The sequence below is a fragment of the Gymnoscopelus microlampas genome (genome assembly GCF_963454915.1).
Source record: "Gymnoscopelus microlampas genome assembly, chromosome: 8".
In the NCBI taxonomy this organism is placed as follows: domain Eukaryota; kingdom Metazoa; phylum Chordata; class Actinopteri; order Myctophiformes; family Myctophidae; genus Gymnoscopelus; species Gymnoscopelus microlampas.
The window spans coordinates 23,162,180-23,186,518 of record NC_139945.1 but is presented as its reverse complement, the minus strand read 5'-3'; the positions used below and the strand labels follow the sequence as shown (position 1 = coordinate 23,186,518).

Genomic DNA, 24,339 nt, shown 5'->3' with positions numbered 1-24,339 from the left:
GTACCCTACTGGCTCACCTGCCAGTGAGGAGCCCCCACCGGGAGGACATAGCACCTCCGTCTTACATCCCCCCGCTGACAGGCTCCCTGGCACCCTCCCTGCCGGCTTCCCAGACGGCAGTGAATTAGAACCCCTAGACTCCGCTGTGGTGGACGGGAACTTTACCATGGGTGGTGCACTGGGAGCAATCGGGGGGGTTCAGTGTCTTGCTCAGGGACGCCTCAACACAAAGCCTGGAGGAGGCAGGGATCGAACCGGGAACCTTCTGATAGCCCGGACGGCCTCTCTACCTCCTGATCCACTGCCAACCCAGAGCCATGCAAACACATGCACATCTATGTACACAAAAACAAACAGCACAAATACATACAGTGGACAGACTCAGACAGACAGACAGACAGACAGACAGACAGACAGATACCTTAAATCTCTCCATGGCGACGGAGGCTTCAGACAGGGACTTGACAGAGAAGGGCGTGACCTTCAACGCAAAGGTCATGGCATTGAACACTGTTACTACTGTAAACGCCTGGAGGACGAGAGACACAGACACAGACACAGAGAGAGAGAGAGAGAGAGAGAGAGAGAGAGAGAGAGAGAGAGAGAGAGAGAGAGAGGCTGTTCAAAGTGCTTTAGATAAAACATGAAGCATTAAGACTTAATTAAGATTGATCAAAAACCTTTGTTTGTCCCGGATATGTGGAGCATAAAAACACTGCTTCTCCACATTTATTTCTGATTCTAGGGACATAAAGCAGACCTGTCCCAGTTGACCTGAGAGCTCTGGACGGTTCATGTTGTAGCACAAGATCAGAAATATATTTTTGCCCTAAATCATTCAATGCTTTGTAAACCAACAGTAGTAATTTGAAATCAATACAAGATGAATGCATGGATAAGTTTTTCCAAATCCTTTTTGCAGTCCTTTAATCTTTGAGCGCCGCTTCGCAAAGTGTACAATGACTACACTCCATTTCATTTTCTTTCACTCTCACTTTCTCTCTCTCTCTCTCTCTCTCAACTCATTTAGTAAACCTCCCGGTGGGGTAATACGTATTTATAATTGACTGGACTTGTTGATTATAATTAATTAAAGAACAGCTGTTCTGGTTTTCTTGTTTACCTGAGCCGCTGTCAGGTCGTATCCTAGCAACATGTGGGTGGAGAATGTTGCCACGCTGGCGATCACCACGACGACGGGAGCCACGCCCACGGTGATGCTCTGGAAATATCCTGTTCTCTCCAGAATCCTCCTCTCCTCCGCTCTGATCCCTGGAGAGAGAGACACCTTGATTAAACCTGTCTGTCTGTCTGTCTGTCTGTCTGTCAGGTGTACTGCACATTTTAAAGGTATACTATGTAAGAGGGGGGAGGGGCGGGGCTCGCTCACTTGCATTTCCATTAACAAACATTCACACGGGAGTTTGAAATAGAATCCCTTTGGACACACCCTCCCACTGCTATTGGCTGGAAAAGCTCTCAAAAGATAACGCCCCAAATACAGTAGGTCCCCATCTACCAAAACAACAGTGAAAACACCAATAAACACTACAGCGAGTAAGTGTGTTTCTGCAGGTAAACACCACCACACTACTCCAGTGGCTGATAACTGCTGGTAGAGAGGGAAATGATGGTTAAAGGAGCTACACCATGAATTTTAACTTTTCCTTCTTTTTTGTGTGTTTTTGGTCTCCCCTCCCTCTCTTCTATCCCAAAAAATACCCAAGTTTGAGCACTCAGGCTTTCACAGCATATCTGGGGTCTCAAAACAGGCCAACTGATTTGCCCCCGCCTGTGACGTCACATATGATACCTACAAAGCACCTGCAATTTTTAAAAACTTTTTTTTACCTTTTTCCACACAGAACCAGGAGATAACATACATACAAACTGGCTCAATAGCACCACGTGCCAAATAAGGACAATGTGGTATTGCAGGTGAAAGTGCTTTATAAGCCAGAGAGAAGTTAGTTGGAATGAGTATATCTGAGGCTTGATTTAGGCTCAAACCTTTTGAAAAACGTTTGAGGGACATAAGCAATATAATATTAAATATATATTTTTAAATGCATGGTGTAGCCCCTTTAAAAAAATGCATTATATTTTTGTTATGTAAGCATAGGGCAAAGTTCCACAGCATGCCTTTAACTGAACGTCACTGAACGTACGGTGGATGTCTTGAGAGAAGGCTTTGAGCCAGGCAAACATCTTGATGAACTTGATGTTGTTGAGGATCTCACTCATCTTCTGAACACGCCTGTCCGTCACCGACACCGCCTGCCTCCTGAAGTACGCTGTCAGTCTGGAGCTGAACATCTACAAACCACATACACACACACACACACACACACACACACACACACACACACACACACACACACACACACACACACACACACACACACACACACATTTATGAGTTACAATAACAGCTGGCTTAATTAAACACTTGAACCCCTGGGGGGAACATTAGTGTTGTAGACGGAAACAACAGCAGACTAAGTACAGGACGGACGGACGGACGGACGGACGGACGGACGGACGGACAGACAGACAGACAGACAGACAGACAGGCAGGCAGGCAGACAGGCAGGCAGGCAGGCAGGCAGGCAGGCAGGCAGGCAGGCAGGCAGGCAGGCAGGCAGGTAGGTAGGTAGGTAGGTACGTACCATTGTGGGGTAGAACAGTATGAAGACAGCGGATCCCATCAGAGATGTTGGTCCCAGTATAAACAGGTTGTACGCTACTCCCAGTATGGCAACCAGGGGGCCTCCAGCTAACAGACTGCCAACGGATGCTGCTTCAAACATCCTCTGACCATCATTGCAGCACATGTTGATCAGCTGCACACACATACGCGCACGCACGCACGCACGCACACACACACACACACACACACACACACACACACACACACACACACACACACGAAAGCGCACGCGCACGTACGTGCGCATGTAAATATATTTTTTGGTGCACTTACGCACGCACACACACAAGGTCAGACAATTTACAATTTAGGCATTTAGCAGATGCAACAGATGTATCCAGAGGAACAGAGAGACAGTGTAGTGCCTCAATAAACTAGGATCACAGGTAAACCAAGAACCAGTCTAAACAATATACTATCAAAAAATAGTCTGTACATTGAAACTACTGCATACCTGGCAGGTATGCTGTAGTTTCAATCTGTTTTTGATAACATGCTATCTAAACTATGTTTTTAACACTGTGGTCAAGAAAACAAGCCTAAGTAATAAAACGTCATATCTACGTCAGCCACTAGCATAGACACAAACTGATTTATTTTAAGAGCCAACGTTTCGATCCAGATATCTTCATGCTACAGCATGTTGTGTGTTAATAAATTGCTCTCAAAATACAACAGAGACTGACAGACAGACCGACAGACAGACAGGCAAGCAGACAGATAGATAGATCTATCAATAGATAGATTGATCAATGAATTGATCAATCAGTCAGTACCTGTCCCAGACTCTTGTCTCTGATGCTGCGCAGATGCAGTGTCTTGTTGAAGGCCATGCAGAGGACGGCTGCCCTCAGGCGGGCTCCTGTCCTGTAGTTCAGACCCCAGGTCAGTGCTAGAGACCAGGAGCGCACCAGCTCTGTTACCAGCAGACCCAGGACCAGCAGGAGGCCATAGGGGAAGTCAGGCTCCTCCTGCTGTGTGTACTCCAACAGACGCTTCACTACGAAGGCCTGGATGAGAGGACAGGAGAGAGGTAAAGAATGAAGAAATAGCATTTATTACAGGGACATTAATTAACAGTCGAGTTAACATAGTCCCAGTGGCCCTAGAACTGATGGTTCTACATCCTACCAGGACCTGTAGTACAGCTGGTTTTCTATCCTACCAGGACCTGTAGTACTGCTGGTTTTCTATCCTACCAGGACCTCTAATACTGCTGGTTTACTATCCTACCAGGGCCTCTAGTGCTGCTGGTTTTCTATCCTACCAGGACCCCTAGTACTGCTGGTTTTATATCCTACCAGGACCTCTAGTACTGCTGGTTTTATATCCTACCAGGACCTCTAGTGCTGCTGGTTTTATATCCTACCAGGGCCTCTAGTACTGCTAATTCTATATCCTACCAGGACCTTTAGTACTGGTTTTATATCCTACCAGGACCTCTAGTACAGCTGCTTTTATATGATATCAATGCACTACAGACTGATGCATTCAGACTGCAAGGGAATATAAATCAAGCAGACACATCATAACAATGTTTACGTTACAGATATCGTTTACATCTTTACTGATTGAAGTCAAGTTCTCACCATTTGACCTCTGGGTGACTTTTCTGTATATTTAGAGCCTTTAAAAAGAACAAAAGAAAACACACACATAATCGTTCATACTGCAAGGTGCCTTTTCAATGTAGTTGAGCCAGACTGTTGTCTCCCACAATCTTAAAATGCTTCCGTCATACAGTCTGGAGCACGGAAGCTCTGAAAATGATCAAGCGATTAAGCGGATGTGACACCTCCTCCCCGCTTCCGTTTCGTCTTTACAGTTTTGCAAATTCGTCCTAATTTAAATCAAAATCATCAAAGCATATAGCTTGCTGCTTAGCAGAAATGGAAATGCAAAAATAAAATGTAAAGATATTTTAAAAGATATTTCAAAATATATTTTCGTGAACGGAAATGACGAACGGAGACGGACAACTTCCTGTCTCTGCTTTCGGGAGGTGTAGTTCCAGACTCTATATAGCATTCAGAGATTGTGGAATAGTTGTCTGGCTACACGAGACTAATGTACAGAAGGCTATCATAGTTCATAAGGCTGAAGTTACCCTTGTCTTTTCAATTTGCATAGTATGTCAACAGTTATACGTCGAAGTGAAATGCCTGTTTGGATGTTGTGAGATGGAGGATGTCTGATTTAAACAGTCACACCTGAGTCAAACTATAATCGCACTCAGAGTTAGGTGTGGCTGCGCACATGTTGTGCATCGGGTAAATCGGTCATCTCTACAAACATCCAGGGAGAGCCATTGTTGATTTGTTTATAGCTACATAACTTTCCATGTAGTACCACAGCATGGCAAGCAGCATATGATTCTGTATGGCTACTTGGAAAATAAAGAGAACTTTGTGATCTCGAAGCCTTGGTTGTCATCTGTCCTTCAACTGAGCCTGTCACTGATGTATAATTGGATATAATGTTCCTATGTAATGTAATGTCCAGGCACTTGCTGTGTGTACATGTTACACAAGCAGGCACACACGTGCCTGTGTGTGTGTGTGTGTGTGTGTGTGTGTGTGTGTGTGTGTGTGTGTGTGTGTGTGTGTGTGTGTGTGCGTGCGTGCGTGCGTGCGTGCGTGCGTGCGTGCGTGCGTGCGTGCGTGCGTGCGTGCGTGCGTGCGTGCATGCGTGTGTGCGTGTATTTGTGTTACTGACCGGTCCACTGAAGCCAGCCAGCTGTGTGACGGTCAGACAGAGGATGGACAGGAGAAGACGTCTCCTGCAGAACCTCCACACAACAGAATGAAGAGATGCTTCTGAACCACGAAGCAAAAACTCCTCCTCCCAGAGAGAACACAACCTGCACGCATACACATACACACACGCACACGCACGCACGCACAAATAAATACATTAAAAGGGACAGACAGACAGATGGTTTGAAGTGGGATTAGAATTGACCCATCGTCAGCCTTCTGATTGGTCCCTGTAACTCCCTGACCGACCAACCAGCAAGCTCCTTCTGTAAAAGCAGCGCTTGTTTATGCTGAGTTTAATAAACATAAGAAAAATATCCATTTTTTGGAAGAAGTAAAAAAGATGTTCCCTTTTACTAAAGACCACGTTTAAAATAAGAATTAAATACATTAAACACCAATACAAGGCAACTGCAATACACCTTTTTTTTGTTTGCTAGTGGAAGAAGAGAGAGGAACCATGCAACAGCAACTAATGAGCATGAAATAGGGGTGGGATCTTGACAAAGGTTCAATTAAACAGTGAATAACAAGTTATGAGGTTGAGGGTTCAGTTTCTTGCTCATTGAAACTCCAGGTTTGTTCCTGTTGTCTCTTTGTCCACTGACCTGTCCTGGTTGGCACGGCAACTCTCCAACGGTGACACAGGCCACACATTGTCCAATAGGAGCTGTCCTTTGCGGTAGGCATGTATGGCCAACGGTGTCAGCCAATTAAATGTCATGAAGGATAACAGACCTGCACTGTCAACAGGATGGACGTGTCTGAGAGAAGAGGAGAGGAAAGGAGAGGACAGGAGAGGAGAGGAGGGGAGGGGAGAGGAGAGGAGAGGAGAGGAGAGGAGAGGAGAGGAGAGGAGAGGAGAGGAGAGGAGAGGAGAGGAGAGGAGAGGAGAGGAGAGGAGAGGAGAGGAGAGGAGAGGAGAGGAGAGGAGAGGAGAGGATTATTATTGAGTATTCTATTAAACAATTTACAATTACACATTTACAATTTAGGCATTTAGCAGACGCTCTTAAACAAAGCAACTTACAATAAGCAAGGTAAATACACATCAAATTCAGAGAGACAGTGTAGTGCCTCAGTAAACTAGGATCATGAACTAAACCGAGTAAACAATTACTATCAAAATAATAACCTGTACATTGAAACTATAGGATACCAGGTAAACAATGAACATAGCACCTGTCTAAATAGACACGAGAACAAATGGTCAAGGTAAGTCTGCATGGTCTTCATAACTAGGTCAAGTGCTACGGGCTACAGTACAGTGGAGTCTGAAGAGGTGAGTTTTCAAGATTATGAAAATTTGCAGTGAGTCTGCAGTTCTATCTGCAAGGTGTTTATTCCACAGTATGTGAGCCAGAAGGTGTGTTGTACCTGGTGTTTTAGGGAAGGTTCAGACAGATTCCCTGTGTTAGGTGATCTGAGTGAGCGGGAGGGGTTGTAGGGTTCAAGTTCAGATCACGTGTGGCGATTTTGTCTGTCTGTCTGTCTGTCTGTCTGTCTGTCTGTCTTACTTGTTGTCAGTAGTTGTGTTTGTCTCCTTGTCAACAGAGCCCTCCTCTGATGGTGCATCCTGAAACACACACACGCACACACGCGCGCACACACGCGTGCGCACACGCACACGCACACGCACACGCACACGCACACACACACACACACACACACACACACACACACACACACACACACACACACACACACACACGGCGTTAGTGCATAGTGAATAAACAGTTCTATTGTCCAACACAATACCACCCGATACATACAACTGACCAGTGCAATACAGTACAAGCTCAAAACGCAACATGTGGCGTTGAGAGCTTGCTACGTTTTATCTGGTTACAAAAAAAAAGTTTTAGCATCCTTTTTAAATTACTTTCAGTACCTCGGGAGGAGTATTTTAAGGCCACACCACAGGACCAGGAGTTAGTGAGACTTACGGGCCGGACCAGAAGGAGCAATAATACCTTAGCATCCATCAGCAAAGATCTTCTATAGTAGCTAATTTCTGGATTGTATAGCTTAATTGCCCCTTACCATAACCAACGACTTGTGTTCTTAGGCAAAGGCGAGAGAGCATCTTACTCGAGCACGACCGCTCAAGGCTTTATTTCAGGTATTACAATTCAAACCAGGGGATGGCAACTGCCCCCCTAGTTTTCGACACTGTCAGCACCAACACATTCATTGATCACGTATGATGTATCGGGAGCTTGTAGATCGTCTATTTTGGAATTTTGCTTTAAATCTGGCTTAATTGTTCACTATTTTTTTGCCACACTCTAGTTTTTAACGAAAAGACGCCTCTGATTCAAACACATCATCATGCTGTGATTCTGTTAAATAACCTCTGAAAAGCACACATGAAAAAAATGTTCTATTTATAAATGTACAACCATAATAAAACAGACAGCGGAAAGCTTTATGAGTGGCTGCTGAGCACGTGCAGAACAACCCCCCTCTCACTCACGTTTTCCCTCTTACGTTGGGCGCACACACACACACACACACACACACACACACACACACACACACACACACACACACCTCACACACACACACACACACACACACACACACACACAAACTTCATTCACACACTGCCAGCCAATCACCCGCTGCCCCTTCTCCTACATCAATCAACGCATCCTCAATGCACGATTGGCTGCTTCAGCGAAAGGGGGAGGGGACAAGTTATGTAAACAACTGCAGCATCCAGGAACAGAACAGAGAGGAGAGGAGAGGAGATAAAAAAGGAGAGGAGAGGAGGGGAGAGGAGAGGAGAAAGGAGAAAGGAAGAATAGAGAAGAGAAGAGAAGAGAAGAGAAGAGAAGAGAAGAGAAGAGAAGAGAAGAGAAGAGAAGAGAAGAGAAGAGAAGAGAAGAGAAGAGAAGAGAAGAGCTGTACATTCAGACTTACTTGCAAGTTGACCTCTGCTCTCCCTGCCTGGACCCCCGTACACTGGTATGAGTTGACCTCTGACCCCAGGTAGTCCTTACATAAATCATGTTCTTTCATCTTCCAACAACATCAGGAGATGTGAGCTTTTATTCTGAAACATGGGAAACATCTTACTGTTGTTGGAATTGATAAGCATGTGTTAAATACACTCATATTTAGGAATAAAGCGTTTAAAAGTTAAGCTTGTCTCAAATCTCATATCAAGACTTTTTTTGTTTCTCACCAAGCCCTCTTTAGTCTTTCTCTTTTTTAAATTATGTTATTATTTTAGTTTTGTTACTATTCATATTGTTAGATAGGCACATAGTGTGCACATGTGTTAATATTATTATATTACTATAGTTATTACATATTTATGCAGAGAATAAAAATAATGATAGTTGTTCTAAAAGAGCTGCTTGTTGAATAAACTATTTTTATTCACAGGACTGAATAAAACAATTCAACTAAATTCAAATGGGCTTCATTGGCATGATAAAACATGCATTGCCAAAGCAAAAGTGGAATAAAACAATCAAAACAAAACTAGGTATGTACAATTAAATGAGAATAAAGAAACGTGTAAACAGAGCTGTGTTACATTGCAACTTAGAGAAAACTATCGTACAAAAACCATAAGAGTTGTTTACTTCAGAAATAGTTCTACATCCACATAGGAAAGGTTAGCTTAAGTTGGGATAAACTTTTGGAACAAACGACAGCAGTATTTCAGTGTTTTGCATTCACAAAAAACCTTCAGTGATGAAGTAAATACTATCAACACCCTGTTGTAGAAATAGTTTGTTACAAGTACAAGTCTTGTATTCAAAATACAAGTAAAAGTACAACAGTATTGGTATCAAAAAGTACTTTAAGTACCAAAAGTAAAAGTCCCATTATGCAGAATGTCCCATTTCACAAGATGTCAAATGCATAACATGTAAAAATCCTTTGAAAATAAAATAACAGATCTACAAGCCCACAATGGGCTACTTTATTATTTTCAGTTCTATTAATCTAAATACTGTTCTTTAGTCACTGTGTTGAACATACCATTTTCAGAATGTGTTATATTACTGGATTTTATGCATCTTAAGGCTGTGATGTTTGTCAAGGTTCATAATGTTATTGTGTGTCTGTTTTTGTTTCGTTTTGTTTCGTCTGTCTATTTTGTTTTGTCTACTCAGTGTACATGTAACGATTGTGACATGTATTTATGTTGGGACCTCCTCTAAAACGAGATGGCTCATCTCAAGGAGTTTATCCTAATAAAGAAACTTGAATCGTCAATGCGCTGTGGTGCAACGTGTTGTGGCCTTGTAGATCGGCTATTTTCAATCATTTCAAATAGCCAAATTATATATATTCGTCTGAAGTGGTTTTGTAATAATAATCTAAATCTACAAAGTAACTAGTAACTAAAGTTGTAAAATAATTGTAGTAGAGTAAAAAGTACAATATATTCCACTGAGATGTAGTGGAGTAGAAGTGTTTCGAAAAATGATCGAAAATTGGAAGTGCTCCAGTAAAGTAAAAAATACCTCAAGATTGTACTTAAGTACAGTAGCCTACTTGAGTACATGTACTTAGTTACTTTACACCACTGAAATCCTTTGGGACAAATAGCAGCAAATGTTTTAAATGTATTTAAAGGTATTGTCTGCTGTTTATATGTACAGAACAGTACAGTGAATCATAGCAGAAGCAGTATGATGCTTCATAAACATTGACAACGGACAACATTAACACTGATGGTGAAACCTTTTGGTTGTCATTTTAGTCAACAATAGAAACACAGGCATCGACCAGCAGGATTATAATGTTTTTTACAGTAATAATGACATGGATTCGTGATGAGACACTTATTATCATCGGCAGCTACAGCAAGACAATGATAGACGGGGTTAATTATTCATGTAATGTAAGTTATGATGTGAACATTAAAGTGTGTTGTTATGATGATGATGTTAATAATGATAATAATAAACATACCTGCTCTCATGATGTCCGTCAGACTCGCTCTCTACAGCATCACTAGGAAAACATCCATACGTCCCATGCTCCGGGGGGACGGCTGCGCTGTGATTGGCTAGCCCGTTGTCAGGGAGACACCAATGTCTGAAGGTGAATTTTTAGGACATTCAAGACGGGAAAAACTCCTCATCAATTTCAACAGCCTTCAAACGGCCTTAATTCTTCTTGATGTGGACGTGGGCTCCAGTGGTGTAAAGTAAGTAAGTACATTTACTCACGTTGTCACGTATTGTACTTAAGTACAATTTTGAGGTCCTTTTTACTTCACTGGAGTATATCCAATGTTCAGTACGTTTACTTCTCCACTACATCTCAGAGGCAAATATTATACCTTTACTCCAGTGGCGTCGTTAGGGGTGGGCTTCGGTGGCTATAGCCACCAATGTTTTATCCAAAGCCACCAATAAAAAAAATTGGGGAAAAAAAATAATAATAATTATTTCTTTTTTTTTAAATTATATATCTATCACCCTAACCTAACCCTACCCCTAACCCTAAAACCGAAATAAAGTAACAAAAAAACGGGGGGGAAAGTACCCAAATCCGCGAAATCCGCGGGAAAAAACCGTGCGCGCGAGGTAGAGACCTAGCGACGCGTCTGCTTTACTCCAATACAATTACTTGAAAACTCTACGTTTCTTTGTAGACTTTGATTATTAATAAAATAAAATAAACATACAATAACAACTTTTCGAACTATTATTAAAAATTCCAGACTATTACTTGCAAACAGAGTAGATACACAAATGGAACAAACTTCAGGACTCTCTGAAACTGGTGCGATTGGTCTCAATAGAGACATTCAGGGTGCTTCTTGAGGACACAGTACACTACATAGTGACTGCACCTGTTTCATGTAACACTGTTTATTTGCATCTGTGACACTAATTGTAATGTGATGATTCAAATGTTTGTTATTGTTTCTCATTATGTATGTATTTTATATGTTGTTATCAGGGCGTCCTTTAAAAAGACAGCTTGCTCTCAATGGGCTTCCCTGAATAAATAAAGGAAAAAGAAAGAAAGAAAAAGATACTTTTACTTAAGTAACAAATGAGAGTACTTCGTCCATCACTGCTCAGAATATGGTTTTAAAACAAGTTAACTAGCCAATCGCAGCAACACGTCAACCTCCCAGGCAATGGGATCTACACTCTTTTCCTTCATCACACTGACATCTAGTGGTGAACCTTTAATCAGGTTCAAATGTTTTCATGGTGAACTTGAAGGACGTTTTGTTAAATTACTATTCCTTGCATCAACTGTCAGGAACTCTATCAGAGCTAAAATATGTAATAATGTATTCAGGTTTGTGAAAAAGAACATTGCATGTTGCACCTTCAACCATGATTAACATAATTTATCAGCAAGTAGTTGTCCTTCAGGTGAGGGAAATATTTAAGAGACTGAATTTACAACTGGTTCATACACATCTCAAACAGGGTCTTAAAACACTGCAAATACCTCAGGGATGAACATTTGAAAAGAAAAGAAAAAAAAACTGGTTAATTGTAATTTATCAACTTTTCCCAGGGAATTAATGAATCTCTATCCGAGTGGATCCGATTTTGATTTTGATTAATCAAACGTATACTTTATTAGTTCAATATAAACATCACATACATAACATAATTTCAACTGTAATATTAATTTCTGAATGACATGTTTGCTGAGATGATTCTATGATCACAGATAGCACATCAATGATCCCAATGACACTCGGATAAGGATTAAAAGTTTTGAACTCTTTGGCACCAGAGGATTACTGGACCGACAGCAGGGGGATTGCTGGAGCAGTGGACAGCAGTATACTAGAATACATATCGCCTTTGGTCAAAAACCTCTTCTTATCTCCGTATTTCAACGCGTGAGTGTGTTTTCATGAATGAATGCCCTACTTGATCATACAGCGTTACACAAAAGCATCAAAAGTTGCATATCTACAAGCTCAAAACGCGAGCAGACGCATATTGAGTTTGTCGATATGCTACTTTTGCCATTTTTTTATTTGAATCCTGAAAAGTAACCGTTCTGGACATGAGTTTTCCACCCGACAGACGATGATAGTGACTTATATTTTCTGGGACCCCAAATCTATACTGTAGGATAGATTAATTTAACCGAGTATAAATGGACCCTTATCAAGCGGTCTTGTCTCAACAATAGTAGAACATTCAGATCCTTGGACTGACCTCTACACAGGTATAAAATCTGCTCGACTCCTTTGGTGTAAAAGAGAAAAAATAATACAAATACATTTATGGCACTATTATTAGTCTATATGAAATGTAAACCCCAATGATGACAGAGACAGTCAAGTCTGGTTTTTGTGTTTTTATTTATTCTGTACAACCAACAGACACTCAGATTCGGGAGGGGTACAGCATCTGAAAAGACACAAAAGCAACCCGTCACATTCACGTCACAAGAATATTTTATAACGAACAATATGTGACCAAAATGTTTTAACTATTGAATGGGCATTTATGACTGACCTCCAGGTGTAATGGTTTTAAAAGAAAAAAGGCTTTGTGTAGTTGTATATATTTCACTAATGTGTTGTCACAAAATCACTAGACGCACAATACATGAGCTTGTCTCATGGCACTCCATTTGGGAACTACTGTTCTGGTTAACAACAAAAAAAAAAAAAAATGCTCAAAGAGACTAGGTTGATAAGTGGTTGAGGGCGCAGTCACACCGAAGTTTAATTCTACCTATGAGGGCAGATTCTGCCAATGCTTTTCAATGGGAACAGAGCGGTTTGTTGCAGAGTTCTGGAAAAAAAAGACCGCTCTGTTCCCATTGAAAAGCATTGGCAAAATCCACCCTCATAGGTAGAATTTAACTTCGGTGTGACCGCGCCCTAACAGTAGTATTACTAGATATAATTAACACTCGTACCTGGTGTCCAATGGCCTTGGACAGCAGGTTGTACAAGTTAACAGTAATCCAATGGGCTCTGTGTATAAATGTAGTTCTCTTTTCCAGAAGGTGGTATCCACCTGTTTCCTAGGCTTTTCACTGTGTTCCACTTCCTGTCTTTTGATCCAATGAAATCCAATGAAACCGGTCAGATGACTAATGATATCCAATGAAATCCGACAGGAAGTGGAAAACACAAGCCTAGCAAACAGGTGGATAAACATGTCCTGTTCTGGGTCAATTTCTCATACAGCTTCATTTGATTGGCTCAGCAGCAGATCTGAACCCGAAACACATGTGAAGGTGTTGTGTTTCCAGTTCATATCTACTGCTGAGCCAATCAAATGAAGCTATAAGAGACTGATCTGGAACAGGAAATGTTTATACCTATACTTCTGGAAAAGAGAACTACAGTTACACACATGGCCTTGGACAGCAGGTGGTACTAGTTAACTGTATAATGGCCTTGAACAGCAGGTGGTACTAGTTAACAGTAGTTAGTAGTTCTAATTACCACTCTGATCCGGTGTCCCATGGCCTTGGCTGGGAGGTTGCTGGTGAATTTGGCGCGGACCATTCCACTGTTTCCATGGGCGCGAGTCACCTTACCCCAGATAACCCTGGTTTTGTTTGGTTTACCGCCAGGAGTCACTGTGTTTCTGTAACAAAGCAAAATGACAGAAAAGAAACTTAGTCCACAAATGTTCCTTTAGTTTCATTACAGCAAATCCAAGAAAATATACACAACTGAGTCACAGACTAGTTAAACACCTTCATCAGTCTGTTATGCCTTACAGAGGGCAGTTTATCAAAGAGACAAAAAAAACTATTTGAAACCAAAGATCTGTTGGTTCCTCTTCCAGCATGTTGTTTGTGAGTGATGTTACAACCAACATTGGAGCTTGAAATCCTAGGCTGATTTTGTCATTTGTTTTCCTGTGTACATGCTGTGTACATGGGTAGATAGTAAAAAGCTTATAAAATCACTAATGTATGCGATAGATTTAGGTGCCCAGAGAGTGCCAATGAGCAAGCATTGACAGCATTGTCAATGCTTGCACACCTCAGTCTAAATCCCAATTTAGATCAAATATGCAACTAGAAAAAAATATTTTAGAATGTTGCAGGAGTCTGAATCATCCCGTCGCAGGTCAGTTGATGCCAGCTGATAAAGCCTCATAATATTCGACTCGACAAATCACAAGCAACAATAAGCAACTTTTTTCTCATTGCACAAACAAGCTGCTCGTATCTGCCATTTCAACATACATAATCAGGGGTGCACATAACTGGTGCGCAGGTGCGCATGCGCACCCAAAATAAAAAATGCGCACCACATCAGGCGACGCGAGGCGCTTTTGCGCACCAACAGCTGGGACAGGAATTTCCAAGCTTTTATTTTTTAGCAAAACAAAAAAATAAAAGCCTGGAGATCGAGGCTAGGAATTTACTTCCTGAAGCCACACTCACACAATCACTCTAAAGCACCCGTCAGCCCCATGTACAGCCATTAGGCACAGGGGTAGAGATATGACTCGCGTTGCCTCGCATCGCCTCGCATTGCCTCGCTGCGTGCACGCAGCCAGCAGCGGCTGTTAGAGGCACTCGTCACCGATGATGAACGCACCGTAATGGTGCAAAATATGCCGTGAACGGCCCAATCTGGCGGATAAAATCAGCGCAGCAGCACAGGGCACCAACCTTGGGGGCTTTATCTGTCAGCGTGAGAAAAAAAAACGGCGAAAATCAGCGGAATTTAGAAGCAGAGCGTCCTTTTTTTCTCGCCCCCCCCCCCCCCCCCCGTTGACAAAACTGTCCGGTGGGCACCTTGCTGAACCCCCCCCCACCCCCTTCACAAAACTGTCCGGGCTGAACCCCCCCCCCCCCCCCCCCGTTGACAAAACGGGACGGGCGCCATGCGCACCAAGTCACATGTCCAGGTGCTCCTCTGCGTACCAGACCTAAAAAGTTATGTGCACCCCTGTACATAATGCTATATGTCGCCCCTCTCTCTCACAAGCTCATACAGTGTGCATGGTATAAAAGAATGTTCAAGAACAAACTTTAATGCAATTAAACAGAAAAGCAAGGTTTGTTCAAATTCACTCCCGAGCACACCACAGATTTGGGCAAAAAGGAACCAAAACATGGAAAGGAAAACGGCGAGCTTCAATGGTTCACAGAATGACTGCGTAATGATGAGGCCACCGCGTTGTCAACCAAACTCGAATGAGTTCGTTCACAATCGCAAAGGTTTCCTTCACAGAGCGAGCAACATAAATGCTGTTTCTCCAAATAAGAGCATGCTCAAGTTGTGCAACTCACTCAGTTGTCAAAAAGTTGATTCTCATGTTACAAAACTCAGTTCATAACTTAATTTCAGATCTCTCATATTTCCAGACACACAAGATGATAGATTATACATATACTGATAAATGATACGTTTACGATGGCCTATCCATTTATTTAACAAAATACTGACTCAAAAGGTGTATCGTTTTAAATCTGTTACCACTTGGGTATCACTTATTTTCTCAATAGATACAAATATGGTCACAGCATCACTAGTGTGTGTAGCACGTGTGTGTCCTTCAAACACAATTCATTAAGTGAAGGATTTTGTACTTACAGCAGAGACAGACATGAGACTAAGTTGGGGGGAAAAGACAGCACGGGTGCGCGACATTACGTAGACTATGGAGTCACGCCACGGGTGCTGGTATGTGCACAACACATTTTACCATAACGGATCAGGCCTAAATGAATTCACATTTTACCCAATCCTGCCCATGACCTAACATTAATCTGACAAACCTCCTTTAGACTGTCAGACGACCCTGCATTTCAACAAAAAAAAAACTGCAAAATACCACCACAGAGGTACAACTTCACCATACCACGATCCAGAGAGAAATGTAGACCGATTAATGGGAGACATTGAGTGAGAACTCACTTCTTGGCCTTGTAAACGTAGGCACAGCGTTTTCCCAGGTAGAAGTCCACCTCATCTCTGGAGTAGACGCCCTCCACCTTCAGCAGAGCTGTGTGTTCACGCTGGTTCCTCAGACCTCGCTTATAGCCGGCAAAGATGGCCTTGGACCACAGTCTGCCAAGAGACACATGGTTCAATTCAAACATCATTCGTACATCTCTAATCAGGACAAACTTTACCATGCTAACTATTAATGTGTGTCTAAAGAGAGTTGACCGTTACCACTTAAGGAGGAGTTCACCCAAAAAATTACTTATTTTCTATCAATTGCACACCCAATGAAGCCTTGAATCCATGGATTCTTTTTTGTTTTTGTGGCATTCCTAAGCTAATAATTTGATTCCCGTCTCATACCGGCTAATGTATCCGGTAGGAGACACAAAGTAGATTATTTGTCTCCTACCGGAAATGCACACGGTCATCAAATTATTGTCTTAGGAATGCCACAAAAAATAAATTGATGAAATCAAGGCTTCATGGGGTGTGTATTTGATAGAAAATAAGTCATTTTTTGGGTGAACTCCTCCTTTAAGCTCCATTAAAAAAAAAATTTGAATAGCCAATCTACAAGTGCACACAAATTGTCACCAATAATGACATGCCCAAAATAGGGACGCAAGGTGTTAAATTATAAGGCAACAGTCCAGACATTCACACTGTTTAAGCGACCACAGCACATATATATGCAATATTTCAGTATAACTACCACCAATACACTGTACATTATAGATCATCGCAGCATGTCACAGTTCTTACCTTCCTGGCATTTTGAGTCTTCTCCAGGCGTGATAACCTAAGAACACACACAACACACATGACACATTATACTATATCAGTTGCATGGAGGACTTCAGTCCAAGTAGTTAATATAATACATCTCATTCATTTCCATCATCGTCAACTAAAGGACTACAATGAAAGTAAGCTCCTGAGCTTTACTGTATTCAATCCTATTGACATTTAAGCACACATACATTTTATACTTTTGACATTTATGCACACACTTATTTGTGCATAAGCATTTTGTCAAACGTGTCGATCAATTAAGACTGTAGGTTAGTTTGTTAGCATCATGGCTGCTACAGCAGATAGGTGAGATGTTCACTAGAACATGTGAGGTGATGCTACAGTACACACACAGACTGAAGGCAGTTATAAACATAATTCTAAAGAAAAATGTCTTAAACACGTTATGTTCCACTGTGTACACACTACACATTGGCTAGCTACATGATGCTCCTCCGTTACTTGACGTTAGCGGCTACCGACTAATTGGCAAGCAACGTGAAGCCGGTTTACGCAGAGACTTTAACATAATGAGTTCGTTATTTTGTTAGGATTATTATTAGCATCATTATTATAATAACAGACGCAGGCGGATGAAAAACGCTGAACAGCGGTGTGTGTTTGAGACAGTTAGCGGTTAGTTCGCTCCATCAAGCTCATATCTCAGCCATCTTAATCCATCCATCAATAAAACCAGCTGTATTTCATACGTAAAATGTGATTAGACGAGATTACATGTGAATCGATGAGATTAATAACGTGTGGAATGATTAAAAGTGATATTTTAACGCGGTGTTTTCATCTCATACCTGCACTGTTTAAGAAAGATGGCGGAAAAGAAGGAAGTGCGCTAGGGACGCTGGGAAAATATTGTTGACACGGGGTGGCCTGGGTGGCCGATGATATGCCTGATGGGAAAAAAACAGCCAAAAAGCCACTCCCAGATCTAGGCTTTAGTTACCACGGTGACCAATGTAAACAGTAGAAGGGAAGTTCATGTGCATTTGTCACCCATGTAAATGGTTTATTCTCTTTTATAAAAGACAAACGCTCGTTCCACACAAAACGTGAGTATTAATACTTATTTGAAGCATTTAATATCATATTTCCCCTTTGATTGATTGATAACAAATACAATGCTAAAAGTATTAAAACCCAAGAAAGCACTTTGGCTTGTTTCCATTGGGGTCCTGTGTATTCAATTCATCAACACATTTAATGACAAACAATAATATACAATATATGTTCTCTTTCTTTCTTAATTTCTTTCTTTAACGACATAATTAACAGAGAGGAGCAATTGAGTTGAATTTACAATTTTGAAATAGCTGTTTGTTGAGATGTATATGAAATGTAGTAGGCCTACATTTAATTCAGATTATCAAAAATCAAGAGGGGTTTATTTGTCACTCACTCACATATGATACAAGAAGCAGCACAATGTTGGTGTGACATGTGGAAATAAAAATAAATAAGAAAATAATATTGATATTAAGAGAAGTCAAATTTAAGTAGAATGACAGTTGTGATAAACATCTTGTGCTGTATCTTTAAACAGTAATGGGGAATGTAGACAACAAGACAGAAGACATACATCATTCTGTCTTTGTGTGTGTGTGCAGGTCGTGATGTGACACGTTGTGAGCTTCGGCTATTTTCAATAATATAATAAAATAGGGCTGAAGTGGTTAATGTGTGTTTTATAATATAATAATTTATATCTGCAAAGTAACTAGTAACTAAAGTTTTCAAATAATTGTAGTGGAGTAAAATGATTGAAAATGGGAAATACACCAGTAAAGTAAAAAAAAAAAAAAAAAAAAAAAAAAGTTGTACATAAGTACAGTACTTGAGTAAATGTACTTAGTTACTTTACGCAACTGTCTTTCTGTGTGTGTGTGCGTGCGTGCGTGTGTGCGTGCGTGCGTGCGTGCGTGCGTGCGTGCGTGCGTGCGTGCGTGCGTGCGTGCGTGTGTGTGTGTGTGTGTGTGTGTGCGTGTGTCAGGATGTTGTGTGTAGTGGAGGTGCTCAGTGTGTGTACTGTCCTAGAAGACACTGCAGATCAGCTGGACGTGTTGGGGAACATCCTGTCTGCTCCCAGCAGAGAGCGCTCTGTGGTAACTAACTGCACTCTCTCCAACCCTTACATCAGTGCTTCTCAAATAGTTGATGCATCAAAAATCTGCTTAACTACTTTAACCCTATTTTATGCTTCGGCTATTTTTTTATTTTTTTTAAACTTTGTTTATTGGATTTTTCCGCAGCAGTATTCAGCATTAAAAAACATGACAAGGTACAGAAAAGCTTTCTAATGCTTCGGCTATTTAAGCAAATTTAGATTTTCTTTTTTATTTATTTATGAATAATATTTTACATGTTTAACAAAGATCTTCTCTTATGGGGGTCCCCAGAGCAAAATCTTTTCAAATGGGGGTCTGCGGCCGAATATTAGTATTATTAGTATTATTAGTATTATTAGTATTATTATGTGCTCCAGGAGTTCTCAAACGTTTTAATTTCAAGGATCCCCAGTTTGGCATGCACTTCATGGAACCCCATACTCTGAGAGTGCACAAATGGAACCAAATGGACCCGTTTAAGCTGGGGACCCCCCTGGAACCCCCCCAAGGACCCCACTTTGAGAACCACTGATGTACGCGTGCTGCAACTACTATACCATGCCTGTGCCAATGTGTGTGTGTGTGTGTGTGTGTGTGTGTGTGCGTGCGTGCGTGCGTGCGTGCGTGCGTGCGTGCGTGCGTGCGTGCGTGCGTGCGCGCGCGTGCGTGCGTGTTAGGTGCTGGCAGACAGCAGTGGGATACTGGGGCAGCAGAGACACGCCCATCGGAGCCAGGGGGCGGGGCCAGACGAAAGCCGCCACCTGAACAGAACTAAGGATCCTGAACTGCTGAAGAAAATACAGACAGACAGGTAGACAGACAGACAAACAGACAGACAGACACTTACTGTAACTGTGTAGTAGTTCAATGCAGTGGTTCTCAAACATTTTCATATCAAGAACTCCAAAATGTATAATTATTTGGTTGCAGGCCTTGCAGAAAAGGATTTTGTGCCAGGGAACATTTGAGTAAAATATTTCAAAAATACTCTTTAATAGCCAAAGTATAAAATAGGGTTAAACTGTTCCTCATTTTGCGGGAAACCGCTGGATCAATCAGTGCCGCAGCACACTTTTCATGCACCGTTGCAGTGGGCCAAAGGAAGACACTCCAGCACAAATCTTGCCAAAAAGTCATGAACGCATCGGCCGATTGACCCCACATTACCCCTGGGGGTCCTTGGACCAAACTTTGAGAACCACTGCTCTAAACAACACAAAGCCAAAAGTAGTTCACTTTCTCCTTTTCTCGGCAGGCGGTTTGTGTCTGAGGTGATTGACAGGTTGCTGGCGGAGCTGAGAGCCAATCAGACGTGTGTTAGTCTGTTGGAGTCTGTGGAGGAGGAGAACGACAGGAAGTCCCACCTCTGTGACATCATCAACAGGTGAAACACTGTACTGGTATTATACTGGTTCTATACTGTATTGGCACTGTACTCCACTAGTATGATTTTGTACTGGTGCTGGATTGATTGAATTATTGATTGATTGATTGAATACTTTATTAGTCAGAAATGTAAACAGCACGTGGTACAGTAAGACATTAAGGCTAAAAGGATAATACAAAAAAGTCCTGGGGACTTGTTTCCATTGTGGTCCTATGTATTCAATTCATCAACATGGTATACAAAAATAGGGTATGGACAGTACTGGTAGTGCTGTTAAATAGAGGACCTGATTGTGTTGGTTTTGTGGAGAGTGTAGAGTAGGCTCAGGAGGTAGAGTGGCCGCTTGGGAATCAGAAGGTTTCTGGTTCTATCCATGGCTCGCTGTGGGTTAGTGTCAAAGTGTCCTTGAGCAAGACACTGAACCCCTAACTGCTCCTGCCCCGATGTGCAGGCTGGAGCCTTGCATGGTTTCCTCCGGACCTCCACCTTCAGTGTGTGAATGTAATGTATATTGTAAGTGCTTTGGATAAAGGCGCTATATGAATCCACCATTTGCCACCGTTTGTTTAATTTTTTCCCCCAAATGTTGTGGTTTAGAGAGGAGGTCAGTTGTAGAAGAATCAGATCTCTACAGAAACACCTGACAGACCTTCACACACAGAAGAACATGGAGCTACAGGTATCCCTCTGCTACTCACATAAAAACATATCCAGACGCCAAAAACACGTTTCCATTGGGATAGGTAGCAAAGAAAACCTTTATCTGCCTCAGCTGGCGGACAGCTGTGCCCGGAGGCATTATGTTTTCGGACAGACGGACTGTCCGTCCATCCCAACATTGTAAACACAATATACCAGGAATGCCTTGAAGGAATGTCATGATATCTTGGCATAAATGTCCACTTGGCTTTAGACCATGCCTGTGTTTCATTTCCTGGTAGTATTTCATGTGTCCTGAGTGTCCATGAGGCTGTGAGTATATTTTGGGATGTTGTTGCAGAGTCGTGATGAGCTGACAGCACATTTAAAAGACCAGATGCAAGAGCTGAAGGTGAAAACGTCGCTGGAGAAGAAGTACGTGAAGAGCAGCTGTAAACAGCTGGTCTACCAGACGCACAAACACAACAACCACAACGAGAGCACACTACAACAACACATACAGGTGTGTCTGCAGCTCTGCACTGGTTATCTCCACCAAGACTTTGTTTAGTCTGGCGTACACTGGTTTTAATCTGGTTTGCATTGCTTTAGTTTAATCGTGTCTGTCTGTCTGTCTGTCTGTCTGTCTGTCTGTCTGTCTAGCTGTTAAGTGACAGGTTGGAGGAGGAGAGAAGAGTTCATCAGCAGATGAAGAGCTTTCTGAAGGACCACCTGATAGTAAGTATTTATTATATTAATGTCATAATAATGTTGATATCATATTGTTATTATATTCATATTGTGTTGTTATTTCTGCAGACATTATCAGAGCAGGATGAGTGGTGGATGGAGAAATATAACCAGGACACTGAACGCAAACAACAGGAAGTGAGCACCTTGAAACATAACAAGAACAGCAACGTCACTATACTACAACTACTGTCTTGCAAGGTAAGAACACACGCACACACGCACGCACGCACGCACGCACGCACGCACGCACGCACGCACGCACGCACGCACACACACACACACACACACACACACACACACACACACACACACACACACACACACACACACTGTAAATTGCTCTGGATTAAGAGCGTCTGCTAAATTGTAAATTGTATACCACTGGTTCTCAAACCTTTTGGGTACCCTCTTTAAACGACAATATGTTGCCTAGAAAACTGCAAGAGAATCCCATAACTAGCATATGATGCTATGAATGAATGATAATGCCTTCTGAAGAAAATAACATTACAAATAATAGTGTGAAAGAGTTCTATGAGTTAAGTTCAGGCAACTGTGGCATTAACATGTCAGTGAGTCAATCTGTTCATAATAATACAGTCAGTGTGTCAAATAAGTGTTGCTTTCTATTCAATAACATGTGTGTTAGTCAACCGCTTGGTTACGGTCTGCTCCGAACCGACACGCGGGTACGGGTCTGTATATATCCATATATGTCCAAAACTGTTACTTTTCAGGATTCAAATTCAAAAAACAGCAAAAGTAGCAGATCTACAAGCTCAAAACGTGTCCCTTCGCGCCGCTTTTCGAGCTTGTAGATCTGATACTTTTGATGCTTTTGTGTGATGCTGTAGTATGATCAAGTTGGGCGTTAATTAAAAAAAATCACAAAAAGTTAAAATTATGGAGATAATAGGTTTCTGCCCGACAGCAATGATGATTTGACCTGTCAGTACAGAGAGTGTGAGGAGAGGGTGTTGGAGGATTCATAATAATAATACTAATGATTATGATTTGACCTTTGACCTGTCAGTAAAGAGAGTGTGAGGAGGTGGTGTTGGAGGATTCATAATTATAATACTAATGATTATGATTTGACCTTTGACCAGTCAGTACAGAGAGTGTGAGGAGGTGGTGTTGGAGGATTCATAATTATAATACTAATGATTATGATTTGACCTTTGACCTGTCAGTAAAGAGAGTGTGAGGAGGTGTTGTTGGAGGATTCATAATAATAATAATGATTATGATACTAATGATTATGATTTGACCTTTGACCTGTCAGTACAGAGAGTGTGAGGAGGTGGTGTTGGACGACAGGGTGTTGAAGGAAAACCTCCGCAGAGAGCTGGAGAAAGACAACATGGAGAGGAGCGCTGCTACTAAGGTAACCACTCAGCTACATCCCATAATAACCTGAAAGAAAATAAATATGTCACGTTTCAAAATATATTACATGTGTAAAAAAATGGCAAATAGATTTTGAAGGAAGGAAACAGCAGGAAATCTCCAGTATTCCTTATCTGATCCACAGCCAGTCTTCCCATCGGCTGTGGAGTTTTTCTCTGTGTTTGTCAGACAGGACAGACAGATAGACAGACAGACAGTGTTGTCTCTTAAGACAGACAGACAGTGTTGTTTGTTTCTTAGGACAGACAGACAGACAGACAGACAGACAGACAGTGTTGTTTGTCTCTTAGGACAGACAGACAGACTAATACTTCCTGTATGTGTCCATGTTGTCTCAGGTCCAGGCGTGGTGGAGAGGAACTCTGGTCAGACGAGGTCTGGGTCCTTTTAAAAAAGGGAAGAAAGCCAAAGAGAGCAAGAGAAAAGAAAAGAAGAAGAAGAAATGAAACATCTCTCTGTCACCTGGATGAAGATCAGATGGAAAAAGTCTTCTTTGTTTGCTCTTCTTCATCAACTGTGACTTTCCTTACTGTTGTAATGATGCTGATCTAGGATCTGATTCTATTCTTTTGTTTGATCTGGAGAACATGACACAGAAAGAGTATTAACATGAAACCATCTCCTAAACAAGTTAGAGGACCACAATGGAAATAAGCCTTAGGGCTTTCTTCTGTTTTTATCCTCCATCTGTAATATCTTTGTGTATGTTTGTGTTGTGCTTTCGTGCTATTGTGCTTTATTTTATCACCAAATAAAATCATTCAATCAATCAATCAATCCAAAGGTTTTAACTCCTATGTTGATCTACTCCTGTAGGTAAATCCTGTCTTTAATCCTTCTAAATGGTTTCTCTATTTAGACTGACCACAGATAAAATCTAG

At 41.7% G+C, this 24,339-nt stretch overlaps 3 protein-coding genes across 3 annotated transcripts in view; 1 reads left to right on the top strand and 2 right to left on the bottom strand.

The window, feature by feature from the left end:
* Positions 1-8,517, bottom strand: part of abcc5 (ATP-binding cassette, sub-family C (CFTR/MRP), member 5) — a 34,848-nt gene extending 26,331 nt beyond the window's left edge. The window contains exons 1-9 of the mRNA XM_084065245.1: positions 8,392-8,517; positions 6,984-7,042; positions 6,075-6,230; positions 5,426-5,570; positions 3,487-3,720; positions 2,670-2,843; positions 2,169-2,316; positions 1,124-1,272; positions 422-529 (exon numbers count right to left, since the gene is read on the bottom strand). Coding sequence (XP_083921371.1) covers positions 422-529; positions 1,124-1,272; positions 2,169-2,316; positions 2,670-2,843; positions 3,487-3,720; positions 5,426-5,570; positions 6,075-6,230; positions 6,984-7,042; positions 8,392-8,490 — 1,272 coding nt within the window. The 5' untranslated portion in view covers positions 8,491-8,517. The remainder of the gene's footprint in view (positions 1-421; positions 530-1,123; positions 1,273-2,168; positions 2,317-2,669; positions 2,844-3,486; positions 3,721-5,425; positions 5,571-6,074; positions 6,231-6,983; positions 7,043-8,391) is intronic.
* A 4,248-nt stretch (positions 8,518-12,765) lies between these two features.
* rpl35a (ribosomal protein L35a) lies at positions 12,766-17,273 on the bottom strand. Its single transcript, XM_084063938.1, has 4 exons — positions 17,120-17,273; positions 16,325-16,477; positions 13,886-14,030; positions 12,766-12,833 (listed from the first exon to the last, which is right to left on the bottom strand). The coding sequence occupies exons 1-4, from the start codon at positions 17,128-17,130 to the stop codon at positions 12,810-12,812; spliced, it is 333 nt and encodes a 110-aa protein (XP_083920064.1). The 5' UTR covers positions 17,131-17,273; the 3' UTR covers positions 12,766-12,809.
* Positions 17,274-19,973: 2,700 nt separating this feature from the next.
* On the top strand, positions 19,974-24,107 carry drc9 (dynein regulatory complex subunit 9). Its single transcript, XM_084065104.1, has 8 exons — positions 19,974-20,080; positions 20,525-20,653; positions 21,254-21,335; positions 21,657-21,818; positions 21,959-22,033; positions 22,115-22,246; positions 23,334-23,435; positions 23,797-24,107. Exons 3-8 carry the CDS (start codon positions 21,324-21,326, stop codon positions 23,902-23,904), a joined length of 591 nt encoding a protein of 196 aa, XP_083921230.1. The 5' UTR covers positions 19,974-20,080; positions 20,525-20,653; positions 21,254-21,323; the 3' UTR covers positions 23,905-24,107.
* Positions 24,108-24,339: the final 232 nt, after the last annotated feature.